The 15,635-nt window shown below is 43.5% G+C and overlaps 1 protein-coding gene across 3 annotated transcripts in view; it reads right to left on the reverse strand.

The window, feature by feature from the left end:
- The window catches only part of Epc1 (enhancer of polycomb homolog 1), a 105,059-nt gene that overhangs the window by 63,268 nt on the left and 26,156 nt on the right, over window positions 1-15,635 (reverse strand). Inside the window, exons 1-2 of one of the 3 annotated variants that reach the window (XM_050152691.1) lie at window positions 14,605-14,899; window positions 13,040-13,476 (exon numbers count right to left, since the gene is read on the reverse strand). The exons of 1 other annotated variant lie outside the window; for it this stretch is intronic. In XM_050152691.1, the coding sequence (XP_050008648.1) occupies window positions 13,444-13,476; window positions 14,605-14,757 (186 nt within the window). In that variant the 5' untranslated portion in view covers window positions 14,758-14,899 and the 3' untranslated portion in view covers window positions 13,040-13,443. Of the gene's footprint in view, window positions 1-13,039; window positions 13,477-14,604; window positions 14,900-15,635 lie in introns of those variants that run through there. One more of the 3 variants, XM_050152688.1, reaches the window with a different exon arrangement.

Consider the following 15,635-nt stretch of genomic DNA (forward strand, 5'->3'; position numbering starts at 1 on the left):
GCTGGAGAGATGGCTCAGTAGGTAAGAACACCAACTGCTCTTCCAGAGGACCCAGGTTGAATTCCCAGCACCCACATTACAGCTCATAACCTTCTGTAACTCCAGTTTCAGGGGATGTGACACTTCTCATATAGACATAATATGGAGGAAAAACACCAATGCATGTGAAGTAAAAATAAAGAATTTTTTTTAAAACCGGAAAAATGGAAATTAAAGTAAAAAAGTTTTAATTCCAAGTAAAAGATCAACTTCGAGAATATGTGATTTATTCTCATCTTTGACGTTTCAGGAACCGCTGCAAGCTTACACTGAGTGGCAACAAAACTGCTGCAAATCAAAGTCATCTCTCATCTTTAAAAAACCGGGACTTTAGGGGCTGGAGAGATGGCTCAGAGGTTAAGAGCATTGCCTATTCTTCCAGAGGTCCTGAGTTCAATTCCCGGCAACCACATGGTGGCTCACAACCATCTGTAATGAGATCTGGTGCCCCTTCTGGCCAGCAAGCATACATACAGACAGAACACTGTATACATAATAAATAAATCTTAAAAAAAAAAAGAAAAATTGGGACTTTAAACAGACCTCTCATGCTGCCCAGTTCATCATATGAATTTTAAGGCCCATGAGAGAAGACGTGTTTGCTGATGGCACGTCATGAGCATCACACTTTGAGAATGTAGCTCTTCGTGTGCAAGCTAGCACACTCAGCTTAGAACTTCACAGATTATGCTTCAGGAAAGCTCATGACATTCTCCCAGGCTTACAGTTTTGATTTATTATATTTCTCCTGTCCTTCATGTAACCCAATCTTAAAATTCTACTTCACCTGTCTCACTCCCAACAAACAAATGCTAAGTATCATTTAGAATATGACGTTGTTGAGTGCCTGTTTCCCAGACATATATGAGAGACAGGGTTTCTTTTTCTATGAGCACGCTGGTCTTGAACTCAGAGATTCACCTGCCTCTGTCTCTGCCTCTCAAGTGCTGAATTAAAGGCGTGCACCATACTGCCTGGCTTTCCCAGAACTATTTAAGCATTAGTTCAAGAAACATTTGTTACCTCAATATTCAGCTTTTTCCCATCAAAGGGCTTAGCATGGTGAGCAATTATATGCATTAACTTGTTCTCTAGTGTTCAGGAGCTGTGACACTTAGAAACTGTAAGATAGTTGTCATCTGACAGTAAAAAGGGTTTACTGAGATGTCTGGAAAGGAGGACAGCACTGCCCAATGGGCAGAGGTTTGTAGTGTAGCGGGGACACATCTGCTTCTGTCTTCAAAATCTGGCTGACGTGTGAGCAGCAGGGGAACAGGGGTGCTCTGCCATTTATAGGACAAGGTAACCCAAGACCAGCCGTTGGGTGCACTCTAAGTGTCTCTTGGGGAAGTGACGCTGTGCAGTCAAAGGAGAGGCCTGGGTGATGAGGGACGGAAGTCATGGGCTTAGAATCTGAGTCTGGAAGCAGTCTGCCAGCAAGCAGTGTTGGAAGTCCTGCAGGACTCCTGAACCTGAGTCAGAACTGCCAGGAAAGTGGCTCCTGGGCCCTCTGAAACCATGAGATTATAGATGTCTGATGTTTCAGGCTGCTAACTTCAGGGTACTTGCACAGTAACAGTAATGATTTCTTGCTTCCTTAACAAAACCCCTAAAATATCAGAATACCTTTGGAACTGGTCCATGGACAAAAGTGAGTGCATTAGTGACGAGGACATTGATTAAAGCCTGGCAGTGTGTCACATGGCTGTGCATGGTTGTACAGGTGAGAACACAAAAGCAAGGGGCATACAGCCTTAAGTGCAGGCACAAAGTTTACACTGCCTTTGTTTGTCTGATTAGTGAACTGGGTGCTGGAACTTGGGAGATTTTCTGAACCAAAGTTAGAAGTGCTTTTATTTTTCTGTAATAAATAGTAACAACACAGTAATAAATAATAATAATATTTAAAATAAGGGTTCTTAAAACAAGAGCCAGGCTGATGGCTTTGAAAAAAAATTGCAGTATCTCCTTATAAATAAAGCAAACATTTGGAAATGGATGCTGAGAGTAAGTACCATCTTCCTTCCCTAGGCCTCCCCACTCATAGACTGGGATCCCAGGGAAGTGCTGAGACACCAGGTCCAGGCCTTGCCTCGTGCTGCAAATCTCTGAGACCTCAGAAGGATCAGAAAAGGTGCCAAGAGTACTTGTTTCACAGATTAGCTCATAAAGCCTTTCAGAAACTTAAGAGTGCTGTCTCTCCGTAGGACTAGTAAAGGGATGAGCTCAAAGAAACTTATCCACACAAGCCAGGTCACGTTTGTGACACCAGCTCTAGGCTGGTGAAGCAGGATTAGGAATCCAAGGTCATCCTTGACTACACGCTAATTCAAGGCCAACATGGGCTACAAGATACTTTCTCAAGAAAAACCAAATAAATAAATTATACAAATAGTTTCAATTAATAGAACAATACAATTTGAAGAAGACTCAAAAGTTTTTTTTTAAAGAATTATATATATAGAACACTGGTCTCGAGCTGAAAGAAACAAGGGGCGGTAGAAAATAGATCATTGGAAGCCCAAATGTTGGTAGAAACCAAACAAATGACTCGGTATTACATGTTGAGAAAGGGCAGGTAATAATAACCTATATTTTTAGCTTTCTAGATCAAGAATAATGCTCATGAAGCTGAACACCAGGAACTATACCCAGCAACTCTCAATTGTACTGAATTGACTTAGGTAAAATACCAGCCTTTGAGCTGATACTGTAGCAGGATGAACCTTTGGGGGCTTTGGGCCCAGGTAAGTAAAAATCAGCTTTATGTGGAGGGATGTGAATCCTATGGTGATGCCTCTCAGTCCTGGCCATGTGCAAAGCCTCTCACATTTGCCCAGGGAGATCTAATTTCCAACAGCAATATTAACGGTATATCAACTCTGGGATCAGATCATAAAAGACTACGGCCCTCCCCTGACACTTTTATTCTGGAGGAAGTGAGGTGCTATGTTGGAAAGACAGCTTCTCCAGGCCAGTAAACATGAAGGTACGCCACTTCCAGATCTTCCGTCCTCGGTATTAAGAAGTAAGTGTTGCGGGGTATTTGTGCGCTGTGTGAAAATGTATTGCTGTGATTGGTGTAATAAAAAGCTGAACAGCCAATAGTTAGACAGGACTTCGGGGCAGAAAGAACTCTGGAAAAAGGCGGTGCGGAGGGAGGCCAGCCAGATGCGGAGGGAGCAGCATGAGTAGTGTGGAGAAATGAGGCACAGCCAGATGAAAAGAAACAGGTTAATTTTAAGTATAAAAACTAATGGGACAAGTCAAAGCTAAGGCGGAGCTTTCATAATTAATAAGTCTCTGTGTCATTATCTGGGAGCTGGTGGCCCAAAGAAAAATCCAAAGACTACAAATAAGTATTGGTTCAAGCTGCTAAATTTGGGAATAATTTGTCATGGAGCAAAGAACTACTAGTACAGGTTTCCCTTGGAGTCCCTGACACTCTTGTGAGTTCTTTCTCACCTTCCCTAAATCTAGTTCTGCTCTTCAGTAACAAAATGAAACAAACAAAAAGGGGAAAACGGGGCAGGAAGAGCAAAGGAGCAAAGTGAAAGACTACAATGGAGACATTACATGACGCCAGGCCCCTAGACATGACAGGAAGGGGTTTTGCATCTTCATCTCGAGACAAAGAACAATGATAATCCTTCCCGAGAAAGTGCTTTAACCTTTGTACAGAATTCTTAAATATATCAGTGGAATGGTAGTTTCACGAGCTTAGTTACTAAAATAGCTGGTCATGGTAGCACATGCGTGAGGAGAGACAGGTAGATCTCCAGGAGTTAGATATCAACTGGGTCTACATAGTGAATTCCATACCAGTCAATGCTACACAGGGAGATCCTATCTCAAAACAAAGTAAGAAAATACGAAAATACACATAACATGTTAGAAGGCACGGAATGCCCCTCCTCTATGTGAATCCTTTAGACAGCTAATAACTTTTTCACAATGCATTTACACCCCTGAGACATCCCATGGGAAACTGGGCACACAGTTAGGAAAATGATTTATCTGAATTGATTTTCTTGTCCAGTAAGCAATTCTTCTGAATTATGCCACAATAAATCATAAATAAACTAGACTGTATAAAAACCAAATCCACTGTCTATTAAAGCACTCCCCAACCTTCATGTCCTCAGGTGATAGAAAGCTGTCGACATTGTACAACATTCTAAGCAGTTCTAGCCTTCAGGGACTAAAACCAAAAGCAGTTAAAATGATTTTGAGTCCTTACACTGAAGTATTACAATGAGGTGATAATGCCCACAACAGAAATTCTGAGAAAATCTAATAACTGTATACTATATAGCACTTTACATACTAACTGCAACCTGGAAAATGCAGCTATGTCTCAAAACTACATGAAAAAAAGAAAGAACTCACAGAGACATGACTTCAACAAGAAACATGGGACTAGGGCCTAGATTCAGGTAATTCACATATAAATCTTATCTATTAGAATGTTTTGTAGGGGGCTGGAGAGATGGCTCAGCTCTTAGGAGCACGTCCTATACTCCTTTAGAGGTCCAGAGTTCAATTCCCAGCAACCACATGCTGGCTCACAACAATCTATAATGGGATCTGATGCCCTCTTCTGTCATGCTGGCATACATGCAGAAAGAGCATTCATATGTATAAATAAATTCATAAATATTTTAAAATGTTCTGTAGGACTACTTTTTATTGTGAGATGTATACAGGCCACTTTTTGTTGTTGTTGTTGTTGTTGTTTTTTGTTTTGTTTTTTGTTTTTTCGAGACAAGGTTTCTCTGCAGCTTTGGAGCCAGTCCTGGAACAGGCCACTTTTTAATAACTCAATAATATCCCAGTAATTGTGACAGTTGAAAGTAGCCTCTAAAGCTCCCAGAAAGTCTCCAGGTAGGAAAATAGTTAATTCTCTGTCAAGAACTGATGTAGAGAAAGGAAAGGTCCCAAAAAATCCCTAACAACACATAAAGGTCTACTTACTGGACATTAGAACAGCTGTGCTACATAAAAATTCTTCAGCAAGTACATGAAGCATGGTGACGCACATCTGTAATCACAACACTCGGGAGGTAGTGGCAAGAGGATTGTTGCACACCTCAAAAGGATATAACTGACCATGAGGAGTGATAAGTATCACTCCAAGTTCAGAGAGCTTGGAAGTTTTACCCATGTGCAGCCCTTCATCAGACTCACATCGTGGTCCCCTTGCAGCTCAGCCTCCAGCGGGGGCGGGGGCGGGGGCGGCAGGGGGGGCGCAGCACATCAACTATTACTGCAGAGTATCAGAACAATGGGATGACTCTGGTTCTTCCCAGCATTCTGACCTCACAGTGGCTAATGTGATTCAAGCTCTCCACTCGTCATGACTTCTCCAATTCTTCTATTTCCAGTTCCCTCACCTTCCTGCTCTAAGTGGTTCTGCAGTGTCTCGAGCATTTGTGTAGCTGTCTTTTTCCTTAACATACAAACCTACAAGTGTGGTACTGTCTTCCTTCATTCCCACAGCTAGCCGACACCATGCTTTTTTGTTGTCCTTGAATACGACCATATTCTTCTGAGAGTTGCCACATGCTTTGGTAAGCCAGAGCTTCACATCCCCAATACCACACCCTGTTATCATTCTTAAGAGTATCCACACCTATTATCACCCAATACCAAAACTCTCACAAAAAATTCTACCACCACTCCTGAGGTTCTTCTACCAGAGAGCTTGGTTTCACCACTTAACTATACCTCTAAAACCTACACTCAAGCACCGTGCTCTTTCCTTATCTGACCGTTCCCTTTACATATCCGCACACTCCTATTTTCACAATCAGTTCAATGGAACCTTCCATTCCAGTACGTTCTCTATCAATTTTCTGCTATTCTTAGCTCCCCTGTGTCTTCTTCTTCCTCTGCTTACCTAGTTTAGATTCCCATGGCTCAGTATCATAATTTGCTTCACAAATACTTGTGATTTCAGCATTCCTCTCATCCTCTTCTAAACTTGCCAAAAAACTTCAACCTTAGATAAACCCCACTGTTTACACTTTGTACCAAAAATCAAGTCCAGGCTGATCTCAAACTCAAACCAATCCTCCTGCCTCAGCTTCAGTGTGTTAAAATTACAGGTGTGCTTCATCCTTCCCAGTGCCATCCTGGTAGTTTTAGTTGGATGCCAAATGCTGAGTTTTGTGCTGAGGATACTTGTGTATTATTACCTCCCAAGGGTTGTGGTCTCTGTTCTGGAACTCAAGTTGCTTTAACCCACACGTGTTTGAGCCCTAGTGTTCAATATCTGCAAGCCCAGAACAGTCTTTAGCCTAGAATAAAACTGGTGATAATTTACAAGTGCTTTTCTAGATGGATGTCCCTGGTGGCCAGGCAAGGTAACATTTCTCGAACACCCCCCTCCTTCTCTCACACACTTGGAAGTTCCTCATCAGCTCAGAGCAACCTCAGGATCCCTGGTACTCTTTGTGTGCAGCCCTTCTATGCACCCAAACTCTGAATTCTTTCTTTTCCCCACAGTGAGCTGCCGGGCTGTACTTGTGACTTCTCCCCTGTGCTGTGACTCGAAGACTCTCAAAGCGGTCTGTGGTTCATCTTTCTCCACTTCCCTTGTCTGGGTTAGGACTCTGCAACTAGCTTTTAGAGATCATCTGTAGACCTCAGTCCCTTTCATAGCAAAGACATTCCAAAGCATCCCCTGTACCTGCCATGTTCCCCGTTAGCCTTTTACTATTTCTCTAGGAATGAACATTCCTTTCCACCACTTTACCGCATTAGATTTTCCCATCGTCTTCGCTGGTACCTTTAACAGTCCTGCCTGAGTTGTAGGTCACCGCTTTAAAAAAAAGCAGGCAAAGGCAATGTAAGAGTAGAAAGGTTCATTTTGCCTCATGGTTTAAGGGGATATAACACTACAATGAGGGGAAAAGCAGGGTAACTGGAGGATGTTGCCATAGCTGCTTGTTATAAGGTGTTGACCAAGGAAGACAAGTCCACTGGAAGTAAGACAGGGAGGGCTATTTCAAGACTGCCCCAGTGACTCACTTCCTCCAGCGAGGTCCTACCTTCTAAAGGTTCCACAACTCGCAGAGTATGTTGCTTCGTTATAAGAAACCTTATTTCAAAGCACTTCTAATTCCTCACCCTGAGGACCCACCCACAGGCCTCTTGGTGCTCTACAGCTCCACCATCATGTTCTGGTCATACAAGTCTTCTTCTGGTTCTACCCTTGGGCTTTCTACCTGGAAAGTTCTCTACCCTGAGGCTCTTACTACCAAAGTGCCAAGTAAGGGTACCTTTACCACTACTTAAAAGAAAACTGTCTTTCTTCTATCTGGAGTTATGTGTTTTTAACTTACTGCCACTTAAGAATCATGTTAAAAGTTTACTTTTATACACTCCAATCTCATCCAATCATTTAATTAAATATTGACATTTACTACATGCCAGACACTATTTCAGACTCTCAAAACCATTTGCAATCGAAGCAGATAGCTTTCCCACCTTCATAAAGTCAACAGGCTGGAGCGTAAGGGGGTCACTGCTGCATCCACACGACTCATGAGACTCCCAGAGAATGCAGCATTTGCTCCTTAAGGGAACAAAATGGGCTTGGTTGTGTAACTGTGTGCACAATGCCTTTCAACTCAAGTATCTCTAGAATAACAACCAAATTTTTACTTTATACTTCAAAACTACTATATCTATATATTTAAACTTCCGACCTCCTGTACTGATAAACATTAATTGAAACCATGATTACAGAGTTCTGGTCCTAACCTCAAATTCTCACAACAGCCAAAGTACCCTGTGACCATTTCATCCATTTCATCCTGTGGAACCTTCAGAACTTGGCTTTAAACTTGAGTCTACCGAGACTAAACCAGAAGCAATTACTCAAGAACCCTGACTACCTTCTTTGTAAATGACAAGCAAATGGTGCCATTAATTCATCCAAGATTTAAAGCACAATGCCACGTTAGCAGGAAACTATTATAGCTCAGGACCCCTGTGTTTCACAGCTTAGAAAACATGGCCTTTTGTATACCCAAGCGACAGCAGAGGCTGGACTAGACTTAGTTCTAACTAACTCCCTAATTAAACTTAAAGACAGTTTTTATAACTATATTGTGGAACTCTTTAGAGAACACATTTTATACCAGATAAAGATTTCAGGTTACATAAACGTTAAATTAGTTTTGAGCATCAATAAAAAGGTCATTCTAAAACTGACTAGTACTTGGCACTATAGAGCATTTGTGTGTTCACCATTCTCACGCAGGCCTTCCTTACTCCTCACTGTTACCCTGCTGAAACACCAACGGACTGGTCCACCCAGGAAGGGTAAGTGACCTGGGGAAGGACTCGCGGTCTAGGAGCATTTTCTTAGTGTATATAACTATTTGGGGCTCTAAATTATTAAACTGATTCATTCCAATACATAAGAATACTGGAACCGAGAAAAATATCACCCACAGGACATTTTAAGTTGTTGTGTGTGTACCTGCCAATACCCAGAGGTACATACTCCAAACGACTAGTTTGAGGGACCTGTTGCACAATTCAGTCAGCTATGTCATGTCACAATGCACACCAAGGCTGAAGGAAGCTTTGTAAAGCTAATGTCATATTGATCAAGAATGCATGCCTGCACTCAGTAAGGCAGCAACCCAGACAGATTGCCACAAACTTCAAGGCCAGCAAGTCTGTTACCTATTTACAACAGAAACAATGACTGTTGGATGGACTTTACTCACTGTAGTTAAAGGTGCAAAGTTGACTTCACTAAATTAAAAATACTTCACCACTCCAGTCACTGACCACTAAGTTTTAAGAAAGTTAGCAGAGTTCAACCTATGAGCATGCTGAAGATAACAGCACTGAGCAATCCGTTGAGAGGAATTCTATGAAGGTAGTTACGTCAGTGATTTCCTTACAATCTGACCTACTCTCACCAGAAAGTCACTGTTACTTTTCCCTTTTGTGACAGATCTTACTCTTCAGCCCAAGGTAGCTTCTGACCACACCCGCCCTTTCTCTGTACAACTACGTGAGCCATCAGGTCTGGCTTTTAGAAGTACCGTTTTAATGTTCCAAAGCTTACTTCAGAAGCTACATATACTCTCTTGCCTCTAAGTTATATTATACTTTCATGTCACTTGTGTGCCCAGAAACAACTACCTAACTGTAATATAAAGTTTCATTTCCTTGTGTGTTATCTAATTCTAAGAAGTAGAGAGTCAGGGTTTTCATACGTGTAAGCAGAACACTTAACAAGTGCTTAAAGACCCTACCAAATATTGTTAATTTGTGTATTTATATGCTTTCCATAGCTGTTTCACTACCATTACTATTCTTAAATGCTGCGCCATGGAACACAAAATATAAAGCCCATTCTGTTTTTAATAGAACACTGGTATAGTATTCAATTCTTTCTGAGACTTACAAACTTTTAGAAACAGACTTTTATTCCTTGCTTGTTCTGTATTTAAACAGTGCTTTTGATTAAATTCTAGTAATGGAAAAATATAATTTGGTAAAAAATTTTATTGCTGATTAAACATAACCCACAAAGATTCCTTTATATATATATAAGCCATCCATTTTTATCATAATTCCTTAAGAAAATAAAATTGAGAATAAACTAACTCCAAATCGCAAACTGCAAAACAAAATGGATGTTAAACTCATGCCTCTGTGCTGGGCTGAACAGCCTCCTGTTTCTGGAAAAGATGATATATCACTGCTGAGTGCATTCCTTTACAGAGCTCGGTTTCCAAATAAATATATTAAAAGCTCTAGAAAGCCAGGCGGTGGTGGCGCACGCCTTTAATCCCAGCACTGGGAGGCAGAGGCAGGCGGATCTCTGAGTTCGAGGCCAGCCTGGTCTACAAGAGCTAGTGCCAGGACAGGCTCCAAAGCTACAGAGAAACCCTGTCTCGAAAAACTAAAAAAAAAAAAAAAGTTCTAGAAGAAAAAGTTAACAACACTTAAGGCAACCAGGCATGGCAATTTTTCATGGGTCCCTTTGGTAGCTTTTTCTTCAGTTTCTTTCTGGGTTGCCTAGTCCTGTTTTTCAATTATTTAGCCATATTGAGCTAAAATGAAGACGTCTCCATTTGAAGAAAATATGAGCCTTCTCTTTCAAAGAAAGACTTCACAAAATGTTGAGTGCTTACCAAGAAGCGGTGTAATCTCTAACCCAGCCTAGAAATGTTTACTCAGTCAATGCAGGTGTGACTCGAGTACCCAGGAGGTAGATTCAAGGATCAGGAGTTTCATGGTAAAACTCAGCTACCTGACAGGCTGTCTCAGATAACCAAAGATCCTAGACAAACTGAAAGTGGAAACTGAACTTTATTTTCTCAAATTATCTTTTGCTACCTAATGCAAAATGCCCAACTCTCCCCAATTCCTTCCTACTCCACACTGTCCATAGTTTCTAAATTCTGCAGTGGATCTTTCACTTCATCTGCAAGACCACTGACAGGATGGAAAAATGGGCTGAATTTTTACAGCTTTCGACCCAAGAGATAAAATTAAACTTGGCTTAGCATATTAAGGGCAAAAACCCCTTTTCTTCAGAGCTCAAGCTTATCACTTATTTTTATGAAACTGAAAATCCAGATCTTTGTTAAAAAAATTAAATGCAGAGCTTTTTATATTAGGAATATGTGCATACTTACAATTTCCCCCTATGTTAAAAAGGTTTTAGAAGAAAAAAACCAAAACTGTCTATGAATTCTTTACATGGGTGTGGTAACACTACTCTATATATCAGGCCAGAATGAAGGTGAGACAAGGCAGGACTATCAGACTGTTGTGTCTCCTTAGAATCCTATAAATCTAGAGTTGGATTATGATAGATTTCTACCAGTCTTAACAGTGTGGCTAATATCGACGTGGTATCACTTGCATTCCAATTTCTTCAACTATCCCAGTCAACCCAGGACAGGCTAAGTCTCCACTCCTCATAAATAATGGCCTGTTCCTTATGCCCTCAGGAAAAGGAAAAGAAACTCCAATTTGTCAAACACCATTTTAAAAACAACCAACCAGTTAAGACCTGCAAATATGTTTCCATACAAGAAAACTGTGAAGTCCCCATTTTAATCGTGTAAGTCACCTGTAACAAACCCATCTAATAGTGCTAATCTCTTTGGAAAGGTACCCTTCAATTATAAGTAAAATTGGAGTTGTTCAAGTATTATAATGAAATTACATATTCAAGAGATGCTAAATGGTAACAGGTCATCCACCTCTCATTTGTTTGATAAACTTTTGTCTTTTTTTAGTCCCCACTGCTTCACTGCTCCTCATGAAGTTACTATTGTGACTAAATACAAAATTTCCATTAACTGTTACCCCTCCCCCACGGGGCTTCACTGTAGCTTTAGAGCCTGTTCTGGAACTAGATCTTGTAGACCAGGCTGGCCTCAAACTCAGAGATCTGCCTGCCTCTTCCTACTGAGTGCTGGGAATAAAGGTGTATGTGCCACCACTGCCCAATTTAACTATTAATTTTTGGCTTAGCAAGTTGCTACTTATTACACTGAACCAATTGAAACATTTAATCCCCAACATTTACAATTTAGTCAAATGTTTCAAGCGCTACAATCGTTATTTTTTAGTTCTACATTAAAAAAGGTTTTATATGGAGTAATGATGTTTTGCCGCCCCCCCCAAAGGAGGGGGTGTCATCATTTACCTTATTTTGTTCTTTAAAAAATTAAGTATACCTAATTAGGCCAATACATTCACCTTTTTTTTTTTTTTAAAGGTACTGGAGATGGACCTAGGGCCTTAACACAAGGTAACATTTTATCACTAAAGCAGGGAGGGCCCTAGTCCTTTGCTTTTGTATCCATTTGGGGATAGGGTCTTGTCTTGATAAATTCCCTGGGCTGGCCTCAGCCTGATTACAGATTTGTGCTACCAGGTTTACAGCTTCATTCAGAATAAGAGTACACTAAGAAGTTATCCTCTCAGCGCTAGATTTCTACCACTTACTTAATCCCAGCATCCAGGAGGCTGAGGATGGAGGATAGTGTATTTAAGGCAAGCCTGGGCTACAGTCAGATCAAGACCTGGATTTCTTTAATCACAAAAACATTATAAAGGCAACAATTATATCCTTAGATAGATACATGCCATACTACAATTCTGTGGATGTATTTTTTTTATCATGAAATGCTTTTTTATTCAGCAGTGAGAAACCACTCTCATCTAAACCTGTTTTGTCTAACTAGAATCCTATTAGTCCATGAAGTTGGATTTGATAACTAAATCCTAATAGTCTCCAGACGGACACTAAATTAAGATGACACACCCTTTTCCAAACCCCACAGTCAATTTAGGTTCTAGGCTATAGGAGCTGTTAGGAGGTACATGCCCCATGGCTGAACTTTGCTTTAACTCTTCTTTTTGCAAGTACAAAAGATTAACTCCAAATTACATCATGTTTGGTACTCTTCAGTACTGCACAACATACTATTTCCAACACCGTGACTTACAGAGCCTGTCACCAGTGGCTGGACACAACACTGTGGAGTAGTTTGTTTACCAAGGATTTCATCTTTCTCTAGCAAGAGACCTAGGCTTACTCATACACAGTTTTAGTTGGCTGTGACTTGAAAAATTCTAAACAGATGATGGAAAAAGAAATCTCCATATCTAACAAAAGTTGTACCTTCACCTGTTAAAGCCCAGTGACAGTCACTGCATATTACCAATACTGTCTCAGGGAACAAATTATCTGTAAATGCTAACATGCACGGACAGACCCTTCGGTTGAACTCAGCTCTTTTTAGGTTGTAGCTCTCAGGACTGCCCAAAAGACTCAGAGAAGCAAGACCTAACTCAGCTTCTAAAGTGTACTGTTGTGGGTATTGCGCTTGCCTAATTAATGATTTCCACCTCAGATGCACAAGAGCTACAAGCAGGGTAACACCAGCACCCCGATAGTATCTGTAAAACTAACATGGAGAAACAAAAATAAAACAAAAAGACAAGATTCTGCAGTCACAAGTACTTTAATTTTTTTGAAAGAAAAGAGACAAATAGCTTATTTTAAAAATAAACAAATGGCACCATTCTACTCTAAGTTGATACAGGTCAAAATCAGAGCACTGCTCTCACAGACAGTCAGCTGCTGAGAAGTCAGAACACTACTCCCGCACATCTCAACTACCGCATACTTAGCACTCGCTGGGACCCTCCTCCCCAAAGTCACATTTGACTACCAAAACTATTTTACTTTAAAAGGTTAAACAACCCAAGCAGTTTAAAGAGTTTTATTTTGAAAAACATTACAGAGAATAGAAAATTCTTACAGTGCCAACAGAAGTATTACAGTACAATTTCCACAACAAAATTGGAACATACAAGTCCATGGGAATCCTCGACTTCCTTGAACTGTCAACACACTGCACCCTGTATAAGTGGCTGGACCTGGAAACCAACGTATGCAATTCCTTAGAATCAGAGGGCAGCACGTTAAAATGTTAAAAAAAGATCTGGGGGAAATGAGAGGAAGATTCTCTTGTCTCGGGGTCCGAACCAAATTTCTACAGCAAAGTAAAGGCCACGGCTATAGTAAATCATCTATTATTAGCTGTATAAACAATCAAACTACTGCAACCCACCCGTTAGGATATCTGTGAAGAATTCATTCAACTTTAGCTCTTCCAAAATTTCAGAGTTTTAACAGTTATTGAACCAGGTCTTCTCCAACCTAAATTTAACTTACAAACAACTAAAAAGTTGCAGGCTTTAAAAGAGAGCTACGTATCGTAAACAAATCTGCAACACTGTCTCAAAATAGGTGATGGTGGTGGGGGGGGGCAGTATTGTTTTCTTTCGCCCTCCGTATTGTAAACAAATCTGCAACACTGTCTCAAACTAAGTGGGGGCGTTGTTTTGACTTCTAGCCGCCCGGACAACCAGGATAACCAGCCCTGCGTGGGGAGGCAAGGGTACACTGCGAGTTGTAGCCTCTCTAAAAGTAAAGGCGTCTGTGCAAACAAGGCGCACCCTCCGCACGTACTTGCGGGAAGGGGAGAGACTCGGTCAACAGAACGGACCCCTCGCAGGCTCCACGTGCCGGCGCGCCCGGAGCCTGAGCCCGCAGCCGCGCCACCCAGCGCCGGCTCCGGAGCGCCACCCAGCGGCCCGACGGGGGCCTGCAGGCGCGGCCCACTCCCGGCGCGCTGCACCCCCACCGCCGCCCAGCCCGCTTCCCTCTCCGGATGCACAAGGCCCAACCCAAGAACTGAGACCACAAAATGGCTGCCGGCGGCTTCGTCACGTGACCCCTTTGTGCCTTTCGGGCCCCCGAACTCCGCGGGACCCGGGTACCGGCGGCCGGGGGCGGCGCAAGGCCTTCGAGGGGGCCCTGCCGGGCCGCAGCGGCCCGGGACCGAGCACCGGGGAGCCGGGGGACCGGCCCGGCCGGCGACCGAGAGTCGGCGGCGGAGAGAAGATGGCGGCCATTTTGTGTGGGTCTGCTGCTCCGCCGCCGCCGCGGGCAGCGGAGGGCGCGGGCCTGGCGGCGGGTCGGACAGGGGAGTTAACACGTACCGACTCCTCTTCCTTCTCCATTCCGGTGGGCATCTGCGGCACGGCCCGGTTTATCGAGGCGTATTCGTGCAGGTCGGGCAGATCCTCACAGCGGAAGACCGGCAGCGGCTTCGAGGCGTCCAGCGCCCGCGCCCGAAACGACAGTTTACTCATCTCAGGCGCAGCAGATACCTCTCCGCTCTGGGGAAACGGCCCCGGCCAGCGGGATCATGGAGAACCGGGGTTGCGGTCTCCACTCGCCTGCCGCGGCCGGGGACTTGGGGGCGGAGCGCAAGCCCGCCGTCCGGGCCCTGACACCAGCCGGGAGGGTGGGAGGCTGTGCCGCTCCGCGCCTCGCTCGCTCGCTCTCTTCAATACGCCATGGCCAACATGGCGGACATTAAAACTCCACTGTGCGCTCTTCAGCCAACCCCAGCCATTCCCCACACTGCATCGCGCAGCGGCGCGGGCACGCGCGGGGGGAGCGCGGGCTCGAGCGGGCGCCGGCGCGGCACGGAGCGCGCGTCCCGCCAACCCCCGGCCCGCCGGCCGCCTGCCTCGCCTGCCTCGCCGGCTCCGCCCGGCCGCCTCGCGCCGCCCTGCGCGCTCCTCGGACGGGAGAAGGTGCGCCGGGCTCTCGGCGCCCCGCGGGCCCTGGAAAGGCCGCCGCCACGAGCGGCCGGGATGCTCGGGCCTGCGTCCCGGTCGCGGGCACCTGTCACCGCGGAGCTGGCCGCGCGGGGCGAGCGCAGCGCAGTGCGGGAGGTCCAGGAACTTGGAAATAAAAATGCACGCGAAACCACAAGCTTACTCTTAAGTCAAACAAACTTTGAGTTATAATTCTGATCAGGTTCTGCATCAAATCACTGGTCAATCTCCCACTCACTCATATATTCAGTTGCAAAGTAGTTTTTTCCAAGCCTACATTTTATTCACCCCCTTTAGTTTAATTGAAGCAAGCAGAATAACTACCGCAAATTGTAACAATCTTTGGTGAAACAGTTTGCAAATCCCAGACCCAATCCAATATTGCTAGCTAGCTTGAGCATTTC

Source organism: Alexandromys fortis, unplaced genomic scaffold (genome assembly GCF_014885135.2).
Source record: "Alexandromys fortis isolate MF-2015 unplaced genomic scaffold, M_Fortis_MF-2015_v1.1 scaffold_54, whole genome shotgun sequence".
Lineage (NCBI taxonomy): Eukaryota > Metazoa > Chordata > Mammalia > Rodentia > Cricetidae > Alexandromys > Alexandromys fortis.